The sequence below is a fragment of the Melanotaenia boesemani genome, chromosome 11 (assembly GCF_017639745.1).
Source record: "Melanotaenia boesemani isolate fMelBoe1 chromosome 11, fMelBoe1.pri, whole genome shotgun sequence".
Classification (NCBI taxonomy): Eukaryota; Metazoa; Chordata; class Actinopteri; order Atheriniformes; family Melanotaeniidae; genus Melanotaenia; species Melanotaenia boesemani.
Genome location: NC_055692.1, coordinates 22801525 through 22821601, shown reverse-complemented (window position 1 = coordinate 22821601; position 20077 = coordinate 22801525). Strand labels below are relative to the sequence as shown.

The 20077-nt window shown below is 39.6% G+C and overlaps 1 protein-coding gene across 2 annotated transcripts in view; it reads left to right on the top strand.

Annotated features, from left to right (window-relative positions):
- Nucleotides 1–20077, top strand: part of LOC121649606 (GDNF family receptor alpha-2-like) — a 67094-nt gene that overhangs the window by 35362 nt on the left and 11655 nt on the right. For both annotated transcript variants that reach the window (XM_042000558.1, XM_042000559.1), the window contains exons 5-6: nt 16715–16827; nt 17825–17965. In XM_042000558.1, the coding sequence (XP_041856492.1) occupies nt 16715–16827; nt 17825–17965 (254 nt within the window). The remainder of the gene's footprint in view (nt 1–16714; nt 16828–17824; nt 17966–20077) is intronic.

Genomic DNA, 20077 nt, shown 5'->3' with positions numbered 1-20077 from the left:
AAGATGTGAGACTAAGTTGAAGGGACAACATTCAATTAGGCTGAACAAAACATTAGTGGATCACTTTGGCTACATGGGGCCTCTATTGGATTCAAGCAGCCAGATTCAGTTCACACCTACTCAGCCGTGGCATATTTGCTTGTGTTAGTGCAGCTTAGAGCAGGTGAAACGCAGCAGTTGTGGCCAAATCAGATGTCAAGATGTTTTTACCCCCCCCCCCCCCCCCCCCCCCCCAGAACCATGTACTTCTCATCCAGTCAGCTAAAAGAAATATTTTCAGCAGTCATTAGTCTAATAGCATAAAAGATGTGGGACAGTTGAATAATTTGAAGCATTTAAAAGCTCATTTAAAAGCTTAATGGGGTCCAACCAAGTGTTCGGCCCTTAAAAGCTCACTGCTAAAAATAAAACTCATGATGTGAGAATTAACAAATGGGAAAACTTTAGGCTATTTATTCATTTACCATTGTGACAGATGATTAGGCCACTGATACTATTCAGAAATAGTCAGGGTTGGTCTTGACAACATTTGGAGGCCTGATATACCAAGTAGCTGCCCAGTCTCTGTAGACATATTCCTCATACCTTCACATCCATGCATCCATCCATCTATTGCAAATAGATTGTAATGTAACGGATTATCTATTGTAATGGCCAGTTAATCCAGTTTAAGGTCATGGGGTAACTAGAGATTTTAATATTTCCAATTCAGTCCAAGTCCAGGTACATTTTAGACCAGCTGCAGGCAAGAGAGAACAACTTGGCTAACCCTAACCAGCCCAGGGCAGAACCTTGTATGCCAACACTGTGCTCCAGGTGCAATAACAAAATTTTATGGTCAACCGTGTCAATAGCTGTCGTCAAAACTAAAAGCATCAAAACAACAGTATCCTCTGAGTCTATGACAGGTAAGATGTCATTAAAACATTTAAAGGTGCAGTTTCCATACTATGATGGGTTTTCAAACCAGACTGAAAGGCCTCAAGAATTTTGTTTCTGTTTAAAAAGTCCTTCAGTTGGATAAAACAATTTTTCTAAAATTTTGGAATGAAAAGGAAGCCTAGATATTGGTCTAAAATTAGACAAAGCTGATGGGTCCATATCATGTTTTTTAAGTGAGTGGTTTTATGATTGCATGTTTATAATCATTAAGCAGTACACCATAAGGGCCAATCACTGGCATAACATCTTTAGAAAGAAGAGGGGGCACAACATACCATAACATGCCTGATGGTTTAAGCTGACCAATTATATCCTCTAAAACACTGAGTGACACCTTTTCAAACTGCTGAAATACAGCAGAACAATGGGAAGCACACGGTAGCACAATTACTGGGTAGAAAATTGTGCCCTAATGATGTAAATCTTTTCTATAAAAATGTGCAGAAACTTTTCGCAGACTGCTGAAAATGCTTCCAAACCATCAGGATGAGGAGGATTCAAGACACTCCATCCATCCGTCCATTATCTGCCGCTTATCCGGAGTTGGGTCCTTGGGGGCAGCTGCCTGAGCAGGGAAACCCAGACTTCCCTCTCCCCGGCCACATTCACCAGCTCATCGGGGGGGATCCCGAGGCATTCCCAGGCCAGTCGAGAGATGTAGTCCGTCCAGTGTGTCCTGGGTTATCCCCGGGGCCTCTTTCCTGTGGGACGTGCCCGGAACACCTCACCAGGGAGGCATCCAGGAGGCATCCTGACCAGATGCCTGAGCCACCTCATCTGGCTCCTCTCGATGTAGAGGAGCAGCAACTCTACGCTGAGCCCCTCCCGGATCACCGAGCTTCTCACTCTATCCCTGAGGGAGAGCCCAGCTACCCTGCGGAGAAAACTCATTTCGGTCGTTATTATTCTTGATCTTGTTCTTTCGGTCACTACCCACAGCTCGTGACCATACCGGTAAATCAAGAGCTTTGCCTTTTGGCTCAGCTCCCTCTTACCACAACAGACCGATGCATCCAGGTCTGCATCACTGCAGACGCTGCACCGATCTGCCTGTCGATCTCCCGCTCCATCCTTCCCTCACTCGTGAATAAGACCTCGAGATACATGAACTCCTCCACTTGGGACAGGACCTTATTGCTGACCCAGAGAAGGCACTCCACCCTTTTCTGGCTGAGGACCATGGTCTCGGATTTGGAGGTGCTCGTCCGAGCTGCTTCAAACTTGAATGAATCACTCCAGTGAGAGCTGAAGATCGCAGCCCAATGAAGCCAACAGAACCACATCATTCATCATCATCATCATCATTCATCGCAAAGAGCACAGATCCAATTCTAAGGCCACCAAACTGGATCCCTTCAACACCTGGGCTGTGCCTAGAAATTCTGTCCATAAAAGTTATGAACAGTATTGGTGACAAAGGGCAGCTTTGGCAGAATCCAACCCTCACCGGAAACTATTCTGATTTACTACGGGCAAGCGGACCAAGCTCTGACACCGGTCGTACAAGGACCAGACAGCTCGTACAAGGGAGTCTGGCACTCCATAATCCCAGAGTACCCCCCACAGGAGTCCCCAGGGGACACAGTCGAACGCCTTCTCCAAGTCCACAAAGCACATGTAGACTAAATGAGCGAAGTCCCATGCCCTAATCTGCTTAGCCTGCCGATACCCATCAGCTGCCTCTGGAGTCCCACAGGCCAAAAAGGCCCAATAGGAGTCCTTCTTCACCTTGACGGCATCCCTTACTGCTGGTGTCCACCAATGAGTTTGGGGGTTACCGCCACGACAGGCACCGATGACCTTGTGGCCACAGCTGCGGCTGGCCGCCTCAACAATAGAGGCACAGAACACAGCCCAATCAGACTCAATGTCCCCTGCCTCACCCGGGACATGGTTGAAGCTCTGCCGAAGATGGGAGTTGAAACTCTTTCTGACAGGGGACTTCGCCAGATGTTCCCAGCAGACCCTCACAACACGCCTGACTGGCAAACTCACCACCAGGTGGTGATCAGTTGACAGCTCCGCCCCTCTCTTCACCCGAGTGTCCAAGACATGCGGCCGCAAGTCCAACGATACAAAGTCGATCATCAAACTGCGGCCTAGAATGTCCTGGTGCCAAGTGCACGTGTGAACACTCTTATGCCTGAACAAGGTGTTCATTATAGACAATCCATGACGAGCACAGAAATCCAACAACAAAACACAGAATCAGATCTAGGGGGCCATTCCTCCCAATCACACCCCTCCAGGTCTCGCTGTCATTGCCCATGTGGGCATTGAAGTCCCCTAGCAGGGAGGCCCAGGAAGGAGTGCTCTCCAACACCCCCTCCAAGGACTCCGAAAAGGGTGGGTACTCTGAACTGCTGTTTGGTGCATAAGCACAAACAACAGTCAGGACCCGTCCCCCCAACCTGAAGGTGGAGGGAGGCTACCGTTTCGTCCACCGGGGTAAACCCCAACACACAGGCACCAAGTTTGGTAGGCAATAAGCATGCCCACACGGGCTCGGTGCCTCTCACCGGGAGCAACTCCAGAATGGAAGAGGGTCCAGCCCCTCTCAAGGACAGGGGTTCCAGAGCCCAAGTCGTGTGCTCAGGTGATTCCAACTATATCTGGCCGAAACCGCTCAACCTCGCGAGCCAGCTGAGACTCCTTCCCCGTCAGAGAGGTGACATTCCACGTCCCTAGAGCTAGCTTTTGCAGCCGAGGATCAGACTGCCAGGGTCCCTGCCTCTGGCAGCCGCCCAGCTCACACTGCACCCGATCCCTATGGCCCCTCCTGCAGGTGGTGAGCCCAAGGGAGAGGGGCCCATGTCACCCTTTCAGGCTGAGCCCGACCTAGCCCCATAGGCAAAGGCCTGGCCACCAAGTGCTCGTCTCCATGCCCCACCTCCAGGCCTGGCTCCAGAGGGGGGCCCCGATGACCCACATCCGGGCAAGGGAAACCTGGGTCCATGATTTGTCATCATCATAGGTTTGTTTTGAGCTGCACTTCGTCTGGTCTCTCCCCTAGACACCTATTTGCCATGGGTGACCCTACCAGGGGCATAAAGCCCCTGACAACATAGCCACTAGGATCATCAGAACACACAAACTTCTCCACCACGGTAAGGTGGCAGCTCAGGGAGGAGATTCAGGACACTATTCATGGTATAAAAAAGCACATGGAGGTTCTGTGAATTTGACAGGTATATGATATGATTTCATATCAAAATTTTGCTATGAAAATTTTGCTATGGAAATAAAAAAGCTTTTGCTTCCTAAATGGCTTCTGGATGATTTTGGACCTCGCCACACAGAGAAGTTAGCTGGGAGCTCCCAGGGGCTAGAAGCCATAGCTAATGAAATTAAATGGTGACAATAATCTTGTTGACTTTGGATTAGGCTGTTTGTTAACTTCCTACTTTATGTGTTTACTTAGGTAGTAAAGCCACATCTTTGTAAAAGCTGCTCTGATTCAAAAATCTCTCTGTTACTGGTGTTAAACATTGAAACAAACTGCCCATTATGACTGCAGGCACACCCACAATTCTCTTAAATGCACTAAGCCACTGAGCCACTAGAGTTTCTACCCTGCTCTAACAAATTCCTGATTTTTATTAAGCATTGCATATTCTGATAAAATCCACCATTCACTTAAGTTAAAGGTAACATGTGCTGTGATTTAAGTTCCATTTACATAAACAATGTTTACTCCTAGAGAAAGTTAGAAGTGACAAAGTTTTGACTGCTTTACATGCATCTATTGTAAATCTATTTATATTACATGAATAACTCTGCTTCCCACTTCCCTCTGGCATTTTGGGTAAGCAGTCAAATCTGAATGATACTTATCATCTATCAGTTATTCTCCTACCATCACAGGACAATACAGGTGGCTCTTTTTCTCTGTTAATTAGCTAGATTTGACACATTTCACTTTTTTTGGGCATGAATGGAGATCCAGGAACAATAAGATCACTAAGGAATGCCCTCTTTGACTGAAAAAAGTCCCACATCTGTTCTGGAGATACCTCTATTTGTAAAGATTGTTTTCCAGTCTTTTGTATTGAGTATGTGAGCTGCCTGACCTTTTTGTCTCCAGTATGCAGACAAAAAAAGCAAATAGTTGGTGGTTGGGGGGAGGACAAAACAAAAAACTCACAAACATTAACATGATCCATAAATCTTTAAATAACAATAATTCACATTCTCAAACACTTTAATTTGTCTCACTAATGATGCATGACAGTTTGTTGATAGTATTCAACTGGAAGTTCACTTATATGCTGCTTCCATAGAAGTAAGCTGCCTGAGTCTGAGTCTTTATAGCAAAAATGTGATTCATTTCCACCAGCACTAAATCCAACCACCACACCACTAAAGCAATGAAGCTCTATCAGCTCTTCTCCAATTTATGATTGTCTCGATAATTACCTGCTTGCCTGTATTGTGTTATCTCTTTTCAGACTGAGTTGCTTTCTTTGACCTTTAGGTGCTGTACACCTCCTTATTGAGAAAGATGAAACAGAACGTTGAACCTCATTATCTGTGGCTGCGTATTGCCCCTCCGAGGTCAACAACATGATTTGTGTGTACGCACTCACGCTGCATGGACACACGCTTGCCTGTGCACCACTAGACCAACATTCATTCAGGAAGCCCTCACACACTCGCACACACTCTCATTCAGCCACTGTAAGTTTCAATGAAATTCTGATAATTGTTGCACATTCCCCAAGTACAGCATTGCAAGGGTATGTCACTATCATTCAGTCACAATTAGATGTCATTGGTTCTTATTTTGCTGGTCTCTGGTGATTTTTTTTCTATTAGATGCCTGTAACAACACCATAGTAGGAAAAATGTTCAAATATCTATTTGAATTGTTTCATTTGATGAGCTGATGTGATGTTGCATTAACTGGCATTTTATATTCTGAAATTGTTATGCAATTTGGGTTTATTGTACAGAGACTCTTTTTAAAATGTTAACCAATTAGTGTTTGTTTATCCAAGCATAATTTTTAAGACAATGGAAAATACTTAAAATTCAGATCTTAACACACTTTACAACAACACTTTACAACAACACTGTCAACAACGTTTCTTGGCTCCATTCCCCCCACCATCATTCGCCCCTCTGACAGATGTGTTGGTAAAAGCACAGGGAGGATCATTTAATGAGAAGCCTGTCTCCCCTGGAGATAACTGTTTAAGTCCAGAAGGAAGTTAAACAGGTATGTCAAAGCTTGCCCAAAACCATTCCATTTGAGCACAAGGGATAAACTGAGGGAGGACAGGGAATGGGAAGAGGAAGGGAGGAAAAGATAATGAGATAAGAAGAGGCTGAGGAAGCAAGGGAGTATCCGCAGAATCAATCTGAGCCAAAGAGCTACTGCAGTAGGTTGGAGGTCAGTGGTTCGGTCACACAGCTACAGACCTCTGCCGAAGACTCCACACGCCATCTCAAAGAAGATCAAAGCCTCCTGCAACACACGCTTGTGGAGACAGGGTCACAACTTGAAACACACCCAGTCAAAAAGGATTTAAAAAAGAAAGAATTTCACACTAGTAAACGAGCTACACGTTTATCCCCAGATCTAGAGAAAAAAAAATACTAACTTTTTTAAAAACATTTTGCTTGAGAAATTGGCTATAATGTCACCTTTGGAAACTGATCAGTTTGTTCCAGGTGGAGCGGAGACCTCAATCCAAAAAAAGACCAAAAAATAAATTAAAAAAACAAAAAGCCAAAGAAACTAATTACTTGAAAGGATTTTAATTATGTAATTTTGGAAAGGTTCATGGTGGCATATTGCACTAAAAGATTTTCTTCTCTTTCTGGTCTCTGTGGAGATGATTATTCACACACTCTTAAGATGTAGATGGTAAGCGAACAAATATTAAATGGAGCATTTGGTTGTATGTATCTCTGCTGCAGTTATTACATCATTACAATTCTGCACAGACACAAGCAAGCATGGCTGTGGTTATTACTCTTCTTCTACTTCACTCTCCCTCTCTTATTTCTCTGTGTTTCCTCTTCGTATTGTCAAAATTTTTCTAGTGGATTCAACATTTATTCATTTGGGACTGCTGAGTCCACAGAGTGACTATAGCCTACATGGGGTGTGCTGTTTCAAGGTTGCCTAGCGTGTGTGTGTGCATGTGCAACTCAGTTCACAGAACACATGCCCTCTGATGCCTAACACACAGAGCATTGAGTTGTATTTGAACACGCAGTGTATTGATTGTCTAAAGGATCAATGCAACACTTCTATCTTTGATTCATTTCCCCTGCTCACCAGGCTCACTGGGTGCTCTTTGATTGAGTTCTTTAGCCACTGGTTTTCAAAGTGGGCAGCTGAGAGACAATCGATCACTGTACAGGTAACTTGACCCATTTTGGGAGATGTACTGTACCAAGCTGCTGTTACTTACAGAAAACTCACTGGGTAGTATGCACTCTCTTTTTCGCATACACACACGGGCACACACACACACACACATGCACACTACCCTAAATCAACAGTCTGCTCTCTCGTATCTGACAATTCAGCCCCCACTGAGGGTGAGCCGAGCAGGGAGAATGACTGGCCCAGATGACATTACTCTGTAGCTTCTGAGATGAAGCAGAAAGAAATCAGGATGCTGCTGCACTTTTATCATCACTTTCTCTCACTTTTTCTCACTCAAGCACACTCTCACTCAGATACTTGTGTGCTTTTTCACTTGTGAGGATCCTTAAAGTTTTCCCTGGCCAGTAATTCTGCCTCAGCCTCCAGTGCTCACATACAGTACGATCAGTTTTCTGTAAAGCGCTGTACTATTAATGAGAAACCAGGGCTTGACTGTGTGGATTTCTCAGAAAAATGAACTTCTTCATCATGAACCGGAATAGGGGCAAAAGCCATATGAGTGCATAACTGGAGGTCATTTTGTAAATTCCATGTACAAACCAAAAACACACTGTAATTTTAGTACCAATGTAACACCATTTTTTCCGATCACTCACTATCAGCTTTGTCTGATAATTCTTGAATATCAAACTCTTTTATTGTTAGATGCTATTTCACAGCTAGTTAGTAACTTTGCCAGTTTGCTGACAAGTTTTGCCCTTATGGACCAACAAACTTGTGAAATGCCACACAATAAGTATATTTCCATAAACTAGTCTGGAGATTATTAACTAATCTGCATAAAGTTATTAGACAGCAACTGCCCAGGCTATGTTACCGAAAAATGGAAGAGAAGGTGTAATGCCCAAAAGGAAACAAAGATTCAGAATTACCAAACTGATAAACCAGTCAGCGAGGACAAGAGAAACAAAAGAATTTTTAAGTAAGTACATTGTATTTATTCTTCAGTTTCAGTAAATGTTGAGCATTTTTCTTTCTAGCAGAAACAGCTCTTCATGTGATCAGTAAAATATTTACTACATCAGATTTAGTAAACAAACAAACAAAAAAATACAGCATTTTTAATTATGGTGTGTTCAATTTTTAATTAAAAAAATAATATTTTGAACTTCAACAGGACTATTGTCTGTAAAAGACAATGAAGAGAGAGAGGACAATTAATTAAAACTGTATACTTGCTACCATTAACCCAAAACCATTTCAGGCAGACAACTAATGTGCATGTGAATTTGATTAAAGTTTGGTGTGGTGCATTACTCCTTGTGGATATGTTTTTCTCATTTTGACATTGGAGTGATGGGAGAAAATCTCACCTGGAGCCTACAGGTGGCTACTGGGATGATGGAAAGGCTAAAAACAAAAAAGCATGCAGTATTAGCGACATCAGCAATAGTGGCATTAAAAGCAGGCAGCATATTGTAAAGTGATGCAGTGGCAGCAGGTGAGACTGCAAGCAAGGCAGGAACATGGCACCCATATTTGATATGTACCTTTGATATGTTGTATGTAGATTGTGAGATACAGTAGATCACATGTCTGTCTGTTTCATACTAACCATCCTCTGTCATTAAAGCCACAAGGCACCAGAGCACAAGTATTGGCAGCGTCTGTCTTGACTCATGTCTGAAACTGCATATAGAAGTAATATGTTTTGATATGGCTACATTTCATTTGGACTATTTACACACTTTGGAATGTGATATCTGATCCTGTTAAGCATGATTAGTAAATGTTAAATATATAAAAACATACAGCTAGCTTTGACCCGGAAGCCTGTTAAACTGTAAATGGCCTCAGTGTAAGGGTTAGTTTTTTACCCCTTTTAAAGACTTTGATGTGACTTTGTTGTGGATCAGTGTGATTCGTGAAAGGGTCGAGACAGAATTGGGCAGTCAGAGTTAACAGAGTTAACTAGCATGGATGATAGTTACAGTTGAACAGGGTCCATGTACTTCCAAACTGTTTTTTTTTTCTTAAAAGTAAAAAATTAGGAAAAAAAAAAGTTTTTCCCAAACCAAAATAAAAAATCTAATAATGCACTGTTATGCATTTTCTAATTTGTGCTCAGAAAAAAAATAGAAAAAACACATAATGAGCACCTTGATTTGATTTAATTGTTTCATCTGAGAAAAGTTTCTTGATTAGGAAAGTTTCTCTAACCTTTGTATGCTGGTTTTACTTCACTTCCAAAGCTGTGTTGAACCTTTTTGATCATCATCATGAAGACATCAGAATGCATTATTTCCTTACTTTGTTTTGCTTGTGCATTTAAAAAAAAATAATTTTTTTTTTTTTTTTTTACTTGTAATAAATGTTTTGTTTCTACCTGTTGCTGTTTTTGGATTGACCGTTTATTGGCCTACACTTTACTCCACCAGTGGGAGCTTGCTGTTGTTTCACACTAAAACAAAAACAAGAAAAAGTGTGTTTTTTTTCATTTCTAAGGAAAAACGGAGTGCTTACACATGCACCGAACACACCCACCTCGTATGAATTTAACACACCAAGTCAGCATCACATCATGATTTAAACGAATAAACAAATCTGACTCCTACATATTACGATGAGACAACTTGTCTAAATATTTCAACATCACGATGTTATCATGTGCAGCACTGTGTCCTGCTTATGGCTAACTGGGGAGCTAGTATGAGGGATATATCATATGTAGATCTTATAAGCCACACTTCACACCAACTCTGCTGCCATCACTCCTCTGATTACCCAACGTTTTAATGATTGTGAAAGCAGACACTGACTGGAAAATTGAATTCCAAGAGAATTCCATCTTTATCACTCTTTGAGGAAAATGCAGTTCAAACAAATGATGAATGAGTGGATTATGTTTAAAAAAAATTGTAACAGTAAAAATTCACAAATGCTTTCTGCACTCCTGTTTTTGGAGACATCATGGTTTGCAGTGGCCCTCATTCATATTCCCAGCATCACTGGATTAAAATGTAGCTACTGTTTACTATTTACTTTATGTTGTGTTCCATTTATAAATGTTTATTTTTTCTTTTTTTCTAATCTTTTCTTTCTTTCTTTTTTTTTATTTTTATGTATTTATGTTTTTTTAATTATGCAGCCAAGCTGACTGTTGATTAAAGTGGTACAGTCAGTTCAAGAGTTTGTTAAACCTGCTTTTCAGGTGCTAGCTAGAAGTCTTGTTTATTCAAACAATCATTTGATCCTTTAGAGAAGGATATTTTGTGATGCATGCAGCTTCCAGCTTCCTTGTTGTGGCAAAAAAAAACAAAAAAAAACAAAAAAAAACTATACTTATATGACAAATGCTGTGTTAAAGATACAAGGTACATTTTTTTCTGCAGATTATGGTCTACAAACTATTGGTCCACAACTGTTCCCACTTCTGAGGTCTCAAAACTCAAAATGTTCCTAAAAAGGGATATAAAAGCATCTACACACATTTTTCTACTCACTTTTAAAGGACTGTGATCAAGGCAGTTGCAGGACTGCTTCTTTTTCACTGGCTACATTACAAGATATCAAAGAGTGTCTTTTCTGATAGTGGTAAGCTCTGGTTTTGCAAGCATAGCATGTGTCAATTGGTGACCTTTTCCTCATACATAGTACAGTTTGCTGCAGTGTGGCTTTAATCAGGCATCAGCTTCTGCAGAGACGTGCTTAGCTTGCTGGCTACACATGAGAGCGGCAAAAGGGGTGAATGGAAAGAAAGAAGGAGAGTGGAAGAGATATAGTGTGAGGGATGGGGCAGGCGCTGGAAAAAAAAGGGTTGTGCATTTAATTCCAATAGATGGATTAGTATATGCCCATTAACTTTCCTTACAAAAACATCTAAGGGAAAATGGCATAGTGGGAAACTGCAGTCATTTCCGACTAGGCCTCATCCCTTCCCTTTGCAGTGGTCCACTATCTATTATTAATGCAAACATTATCAATAGGACTTCAGACTTATCTACATAATGGTCGATGTGCGGGTTTTGAACCTGTCAATTAGGGCTTCCTCTTTCACTTTTTATTATTCTTACCCTGAACTTTTCTTTGTACTTACAGAGTCTCAGTGAACGCTGCAGCATGAACTTTCTGTAAACTTTTTCATTCTGTGACTAAAAGTGATTGAACTAACTTTTCCACAGTCATCTAATAAATTGTCCATTTTTATCAGAGAATGATTACCCATTTATTTGATATTTAATCTTGTTCTGAGAGTTATCTGCTTGTCTTTATAGTATTTAGGGTATTTGGATAAACTTAAATAAATCTCTAAGCCTTAGCCAGACTGTCAGTAAAGCCTTGAAGCTTTCATCCTAATTATATCCAGTCATTCAAAGACCTCCTACTTGATTATTGGAGATATATACATTTTTACCAAACAAGTTAAACTATAAAAAAATAAATACCTTTCTTAATTAAGCAAAAGCTCAAGTTCAGATTGTGGCTTGTTTTGTGTCTTGGATTTTTTCCTCAATAACACTGGCAGGCCATGTCACCAGACAGTTTTTGTTGGTTTCAATTCTCTGCTGAATAAGGGTGCAAAAGGTTCTGCCATGTGACTGAAGCTAAAGCGTCTTGCGTTTTAACTGAATGCCATCTGTCCACATTGCCCTTTAAGAGTATTGACTTGGAATCCCAATGAGCACAGTGATGCCAAAAAAAAAGGCATGTCTTTTTGACACATTTAAGAGAAAATAGCTGTTGGTAAAACAGACAATCACATCTGACCAGAGCAGCAGAGTTGCTGTCTCAGGGTCATCAGCAGAAATGCATTTGCAGGGAACATGAGCAAAAGATACTGAAGACTGTTCATGGAAAGATGCAGCACTTCACTCACAAGGTTGGTGCTGTCATGGAAGGATTTTTGTAATCGTTTGCATGACATACTGCGCTGTGGTGCATAATACAGGAAAAATACAGTGTCAGGAGACAATAGTCATCAAACATCAGCGTTCTCAAGTACCTTTGTTTGCCTTGATGATTAATATCAAATGACAAAAGGACATACAAAGCTGTTGGCTCTTATTGACTGAACTCTGCCATAAGTTTACACGCGATCATTTGAAGCTGCAGTGACAACTAGTTGATGAAAGTGGCAATAGAGCAGAGCGGGAAAGAGATAATGTCAGAGGAACACAAAAGATAGGAGAAAGGCAAGAGGGGAGCGGTGGGGTCATCACAGAGAGAAACATATTTTGTTTCTCTTGTTTGCTTCATGTAACTCTCATTATGTTGTTAGCTATTGTTTTGTGTTATTGTTATGCTTGCTGTAGATGGGTGAAAGATATAGTTTCTAAAGCCTCGAAAGGCTGAAGACTGAAAGAAATGATAAGAGTGAGCAGCTGCAACTTCACATTTAACAGAAATTATCATCTGCAGAAGAGTTTATGCTTATAGGAGCAGCACAGAGAAGACTCAGATAGGACTCGATAGGCCTGTTTTTAAATGGAGTCTGATAACAGTTTTTTTTCCCCCCCTGCTTTTCTTTCTTCGGAAATAGTTTCTTGGACTAACAGTCATCTGATTTAAGTCATATTGTTTATCGTGGCAATCAAGCGATAAAAATAAGAATCCACACAAAAAGCCATTAGTTTTCTATCACTGCCAAGCCAGATGGACAGGCACTCAGTGCTCACCCGAATAACTGTGTTTAAAGTGTCAGGTTGGTTGAAAGAAGTCTACCTCTGTGGGGGCTCCCTTGCCTCTTCCCTGGGGGCTGAGTGGCTGAAATGACCTTAAAACTCTGTTGAGCTAGACAGCCTGTAATTTCAGCAGAGAGAGGCGCTTTGCCGAGATATAATGGAAAGTCCGTAGAAGCCATGAAATGTGCTGCATCCTGGTGTTGGATCACCATTGTCTGAACAGTCAGGACACCTCTCTAAACTTTAAATTACTGTTTTTAAGCCGTCATTGTCTGAAAGAGTCCCACTGCTAAAAAGAAACTTGTGTCTGTTCAGCTTCTTTAATCCTCTATGGTCTATTTTGCTCCAACAGAAATCTGACATTCACATTCTGTATTTGTACCAAAGTAGAAGAACCTTTTTCCCATAAGAAAGAAAAAATGGGGGAAAAAAAGTACTTCCAAATGTTGCTTTGTGTGGGCACAACAAAGTCCTTCTATCCCCTATTTTATTATATTTTTTCTTTTTTATCATCTGTTGCATGAAGGGTAAAATAGCCTTTTTTCACAATGAGGGTAAAATGGATGAGAAAGAGCTTTGAGTGAGGTGGACATATGTTGAGGGGTGAAGTTTTGCATTTGCTTGCATTCTTTTCCTTTTATATCTGGCATACTTATCCATGTATTGTCTGAGTCAGTTTGAGTGTTTTTCAGTTTATGTACATCTTAATTCATTAGAAGAAGCATATGTCCAGTTTTATGAGGCAAACCTTTACATGTAAAGTTAGCAACACATCAGGAGGCTTTCGGGCTGGTCTGTAAGGAGGGTGGATGGAGCTGAGGTAATGAAGTGTATCTGAGTGGGTTTTGCTGCTGGAAGTTCAAGAACCATCACATCACACTGGCTGCATTTCTTCTATGGTCAATGACATAGAAAGAAAAGCACCGACAGATAGACAGAGCGATTGTTATCACTTCACCCTTTATCCCCCTTCAGCCAAACGCTTGTCTTATCTGCACACTGGGGATGCAGCAAAGCAGCATATTGTTGTGGATGTTCCCACTAACAGACTGTCCAATAACATGTATTCTTCTCTCTAAGTTTCCTGAAAGACAATCTCATTTCTGTGGAAGCAGTAGATCATTTGTTAGCTGATAAACACGCACATTGAGACTCAGTATCATTACAATGCATCTCATCAAATCCAATTACTTGAAAAGCTCATGGAAAAGGTAGAAAATGATGAATAAGTGATCAAGTAGTGCCACTGTCATGTAATGCATATTTAATGAGAAGCCAGTATGTAATTCTCTGTGACATTAACGTTTCTCCTTTTTTGGCTATGCCTTACGCTGGGGTTTGCAACAACAGTATTTTGTTATTGTTGCTGTCTTTTTAAAATATATATCTTTTGAAGATTACGCCATAAATACATCAAAATTTCAGAAAAACTGTGGTGCCAATCATTTTGCTAAGTCAAACATGCACAAAATAATGCACTTTAGGGCTTAAGCAATTTTTGTGGATCTTTCACATGTGTTAAGTCTTTGCTCATATATATATATATATATATATATATATATATATATAGAGAGAGAGAGAGAGAGAGAAAGATAGATAGATAGATAGATAGATAGATAGATAGATAGATAGATAGATAGATAGATAGATAGATAGATAGATAGATAGATAGATAGATAGATAGATAGATAGACAGACAGACAGACAGATAGATAGATAGATAGATAGATAGATAGATAGATAGATAGATAGATAGATAGATAGATAGATAGATAGATAGATAGATAGATAGATATCTGTAGAGATGTTTGTTCATGTTCATGCGTCAGGTGGACACAGGGAGCCATTATTTGTGTTTATATATATTTTTTCAGACTTTGTGTACCAGGTCTTTTAATTGTTTGTTGTCTTAACTGTGTTTGGTGGTCATAGAAATTTTTTAACTGAGCTGTTAGCTGAGATTCTGGACTTTCTGTGGACACCATACATGTTTATTGTTACATTTACAGACTGTAAAAATGTTAAACCTTTAACTCCTGTTAGCGGAGGGTGCAGGCCACTAAAGGCTCAATGATGGAAGTTATTGTGCAAAGTGTGAATATTAATTATTAATTATTTCATCTTTCTTTGTCATAAATTTTGTATTTGTTAAGAAATATTTTAACTGATGCTGTTTAAAGACAAAACTGCCGTTGAATCAATTTATTTTTTTAGAGCAGGGGTCTGCAACCTTTACAATCCAAAGAGGCATTTTTCCCACAGCCAAATTAAATAAAACTCCGCAAATTAGAGCCTTAAATGTTACGAGACCTTTTGAAAAAAGACAACTTATAATTTTTTATAAATATTTGCTACAGGAAATGTGTTGTCATTTTTGAAGAACCACATTTTTATTTCTAATACTAGGTTTTTAATAAAAAAAATAAAAATAAAAAAAAACATAAAACTTTTCCAGTAAACAGGGATGGGACATAGATATTTGTGAAAAATTATGTAAAAAAAAAAAAAAAAAAAAAAAAAAAAAGCTCATAGTTTCCAACCTAAGAAAACAGATTTAAAAAAAAAAAAAGTACCGGTACTTTAAGTGTCATTTTGTTGTGGAAATTCAATGCAATTATCCCATGAAAAAAACTGAAAATTTGCTAAAACCGTAATTTCTTACTATATCTACATTTAGAAACATTATTTAGTTCTGTATCCTTTTTAGCCTTGCAATAATAGCCAGAGAGCCACTTGCAGCTCCGGACATTGCAGACCCCTGGTTTAGTGTTTGTAAACCAGAATTTATATATTTCTATTCCTACTTTTTTCAAATTAACTAATAAATTAGAGTGAAAGAAAAGGACTTTGCAAAGTTGTTTTTGTTGTTAAGGTTGGCTTTTCTGAAGAGCTCTGTTTTGTTATCATCAACTTGTGCAAAATTAAATGCAAATCTCTCAATCTCTACCTACACACACGCATATATATATATATATATATATATATATATATATATATATATATAAAAGATTCTCCAAACTTTATCAACCAAGCAGCCAAATAACTAATTTGAGCAGCTGCAATTAAAGTCATTTTGTGTTTGCATACAGGTACGTGACTGTTTCTGTTCACTCACAACCTAACAGCCTCAGGTACATTACAGACCCTTTAAACTTCAAGCTGAAAATAGCGGTCAGGCCAGGTCAGAGTAGATGACTCATGATAGGGAGAAGAAAGAAAGAGCAAGAAATGCACAACGACTGTGATTCACTTAGTGAGCAGCTGTGATGTGAGCAGCACAGACAGGGCAACTTCGCACACGTTTCTCCCAATAAACCTACTTAAGTGGATTAGCGTGCCACCTGAGGGGCATCTATAGACTTAAAGCTCTTATCACAAACACACTGAAACAAATCTACTATTTTTATCAGTCCCTTTGGTTTGTGGTGATATAGACTTTTGGGGAGACAGTTGAGATGTCCTGGATAAGCATGAGAGCTATAAAGAGATATGTGGGGTCCTCTCTTATTCAAACACAAATTCACCACAACTGAGATTACGTATGCTAAGACAATTAATAACTTAATGGTAGTGAGGCAAGAGTGAGAACTGGTTGCTATTCAGAGCACCTGTTGTACCAGAGTGGAAGCAGATGTTGCATCAACTTGCCCAGTTTGAGACTGGTGACAATTGGAAGCTACTTTTAGCAGCACTCGTGTGCTCATCTATCATGTGCTTGGAGTTTGTAACTGTCCTCTTTCTCTGTTTCCAGGTCTAGGTTGGCTGATTACATAGACAACTGCTGGATGCCACCACACACCATGAGCACCTGTCCCAATCAAGACAATCACCAAGCCTGCTTGGCTTCTTATGCAAGGCTCATCGGTCAGTACGGGGCTGTGAGTGACACTGTGAAAATTGAAAATCTGTTTGCAGGTTTAAAGAAGAAAAGGTAATAGTAAAACGAGTGGATTCATACACTGTTGCACTTTAGAAATAACTTTTTTTTTCTTTTTTTAGATTCATGATGAGATAAAGAATAATGGTTGTAAAAAACTAAAGGAGGAGGCAGTGTGACAGCAGTTTAGAATACCTTCATCACAGGGAGGCAGAGGAGTAACTCAGCTTTTCTCTTTTCCCTCATGGCTTGATATCTCCACCAGCACACTGGACATCAGCTCAGTACCAGAAGTAAATTAGGGAGTAGAGGCACAGAGAGGGTGTTTACTTAATTAAAACACTTGACAACCATCTGTTTGCTCATAATAAATGTTGTGCAAACAATGTGCAGACTGGTGCATGCATATTTTCCAATCCCAGTATGTAACACAGCACCTGGGTGATTTTGTGGAGGTTTTAAAAAGATTTGTAAATTCAAATTTAAACTAAATATTTATTCATTTAACTTTTTTGCTGCTTAATGGATGCTGAAGTGTCCATATTTCTGTATCTATCAGTGCGTCCTCACCATGTGTCATATATCATGCTGTATGACGTGTAACATGTCACAAAGCTTTCTGGATTCCTCTAAAAAATACAACCCAAAGTGCATCTAACAATCATGGCTCCAGCTAATAGCAGTGACATGGACATTTGAAAAGTAAAATGCTTTGCTGCTGTAGTGTTGTGTTCAAACAGGGTACACACTTCCTAAAGCAACTACCATGCAAAAAATATATAACAAAATGGCCTCTTTACATCTCATTGAAGCATTACAGAATGGTTGCTGCAAACTCATACAGAGCAAATCCATTCCTGTAACTAACATTTTGTTACCTATTTTGCATACTACTTGCAATAAATGTGCTCCATTATTGTCCATTAGTGACCTATAGCTGTTTGTCCTAATGTGTGTACGTGTGTTTGTGTCGATGCTTTACAGGGACAGAAATGACTCCCAACTATGTTGACAGCAGTTTCTCCAATTGGACCATCTCCCCGTGGTGTACCTGCAAGGGCAGTGGAAACCAAGAAGGGGAATGTATGAACTTCCAGCAGTACTTCACCAATAACACATGCCTAAGTGAGCCAAACGGTCACACACACTCACTCTGCATACATCTGAAATGTGTTTTGCAACTGATAGGGGTCCAATAGTCATGTAATATTGATGAGAGCAAAAGTGTGTGATGCAGTAGTTATTCTTGCTAACATGGCAGAGATGTGTGAGCCACGAACTTTGATCTAATGCAACTTAAATGCTTTCATGTCACGTTTTGCTTTTCTGTGCTTTTGAACTCTGTGGATGTTGTTGGGAGACATAGAGTGATATGGAAATGTGAGAGATGTGGGTGGTAGAAATTTCTAAAATGTAATTAAAATAAAAAAGCAATTCTTTAAAACTGAATCAGTTAGATGTAATTAGATTATACATAAATAAATTCAGTATTTCATTTTTTTGGTTATGATAAAAAAAGAAATTAAGCCATATGGATTAGAACTTTAAAAATATTAATTGATGAATGGATAAGAAGATGGATAAATGCATTGAAGTTTGAGCATTGAAGTCCTAAACTTTTCTAGACATCCCTTAATTCACTGATAAAGTTAGAATTAAACATTCTTAGTTTCTCAGAAGCAAGTAATTTTTTTTATCACTTTTCATCCCTCCTGTGGGCAAGATCTGCTCAGACATTAATACAAAAGAAACCATTTGCATGTCATTTTCACATTTAATCTGAACACGCTTATCCTTTATGGGAGAAGGATGTCATGAAAAGGAACTAGCTAGCAGAAATGTAATAATAGGGAAGGCTACAGTAAAATATAAATCATTTGCACCTCTAATGCACAACACATATGGTGCAGCATGACAGAGCGGCTCTTTTCAAATATCATTATGCTTTTTTTTCAGCCTAAAGTAAAATATAGGGAAATCCTTCCTTGTTATGGCATAGCGAGCAGTGTCATCAGCACCACAAGACACCATTGCCTTTAACATGTTCCATTGTGTGGATAATGCTTTCAGACCATTTCAATAGATTGCTGGGTTACTCTTTTAGCTGAGTGTGCAGTATGAAGGATGAGGCTGGGAGCTGAGGAGGCGTCTTGAAAAATAACACAAAATGCAGCATCTCCTCTCTGCAGTCAAGGGGAACAGGCGATAAACTTCCACTTCCAACAAGGGAGGAGGGTATACACAAAAACAAAACCTCTCTGCACGCTACAACACTTATTCAACCCGGCCATACATTAAAATTACATTTTATGAAAAACAGCCATAGCCTCAGCGTCAAAGAAAGTTTAATAATGCCAGTGATCTTTGAAAAAAATTACAGATAGTTGCAAAGATAAATAAAATAGTCTCTGGATAAAATCTCAAAAGGTACATTTTTGAAAGAGCAGCTCTTTTCAAATATCATTATATATATGTATATATATATATATATATATATATATATATATATATATATATATATACAAAAATAAAGATTAACTTCATTTTAAATTGAAATTTTCTAAAATTAAACACATTTACATATTATCATTGTGACATATCTATTTAAAATAAAAAATAACACTAACACTTTAAAGTTACAAAGTGTCAACTCTTAGGATTGCATTGTTGCATTGAACTGAGCACTTTTGAACTTGTATTTTAGTAGAAAAGGTGGGATTGTGGGTCACTGAGGATTTTTGTCATTCTCAGTGGCAGGGAGGCAACTGCTGTGATCAAGCTCTTCTCCAGACAGAGTCTGTTTTGTTGTTTTGTTTTTATCACAGTCATTGCAAAGAAGGAGGCCTCACATATATATGTGGAATCAAAAGGTAGTAGCTGCGCCGAAGCTTTCTGCCCCAGGTCAGGGTGCTTCTGTTTTACACACTTCCAAAGGTGTGTGAGTGTGGATGTAGCAAGCTTAATCTGGAGACCACAGTCAGATCACACTTCCAAGAGTTTTTCCTGAAAAGTGACAGGAAACTTGTTTCTGTTTGCTTCAGATGACATGAAGGGTTCTCACCCAATCCAGTGGTACAGATTCAGGAAAGTAGGACTGAAAGCCCTGAATCAAGTTGGTCAAATGGCCCACTATAAGTGATTTCACTAGTGCTCTGTCCATATCTTCACCAGTAAGAAAATCATCCACCTGAGGAAAGCAGGTGAAATTTTAATGTACATAAGACCGTCTCCACAGCT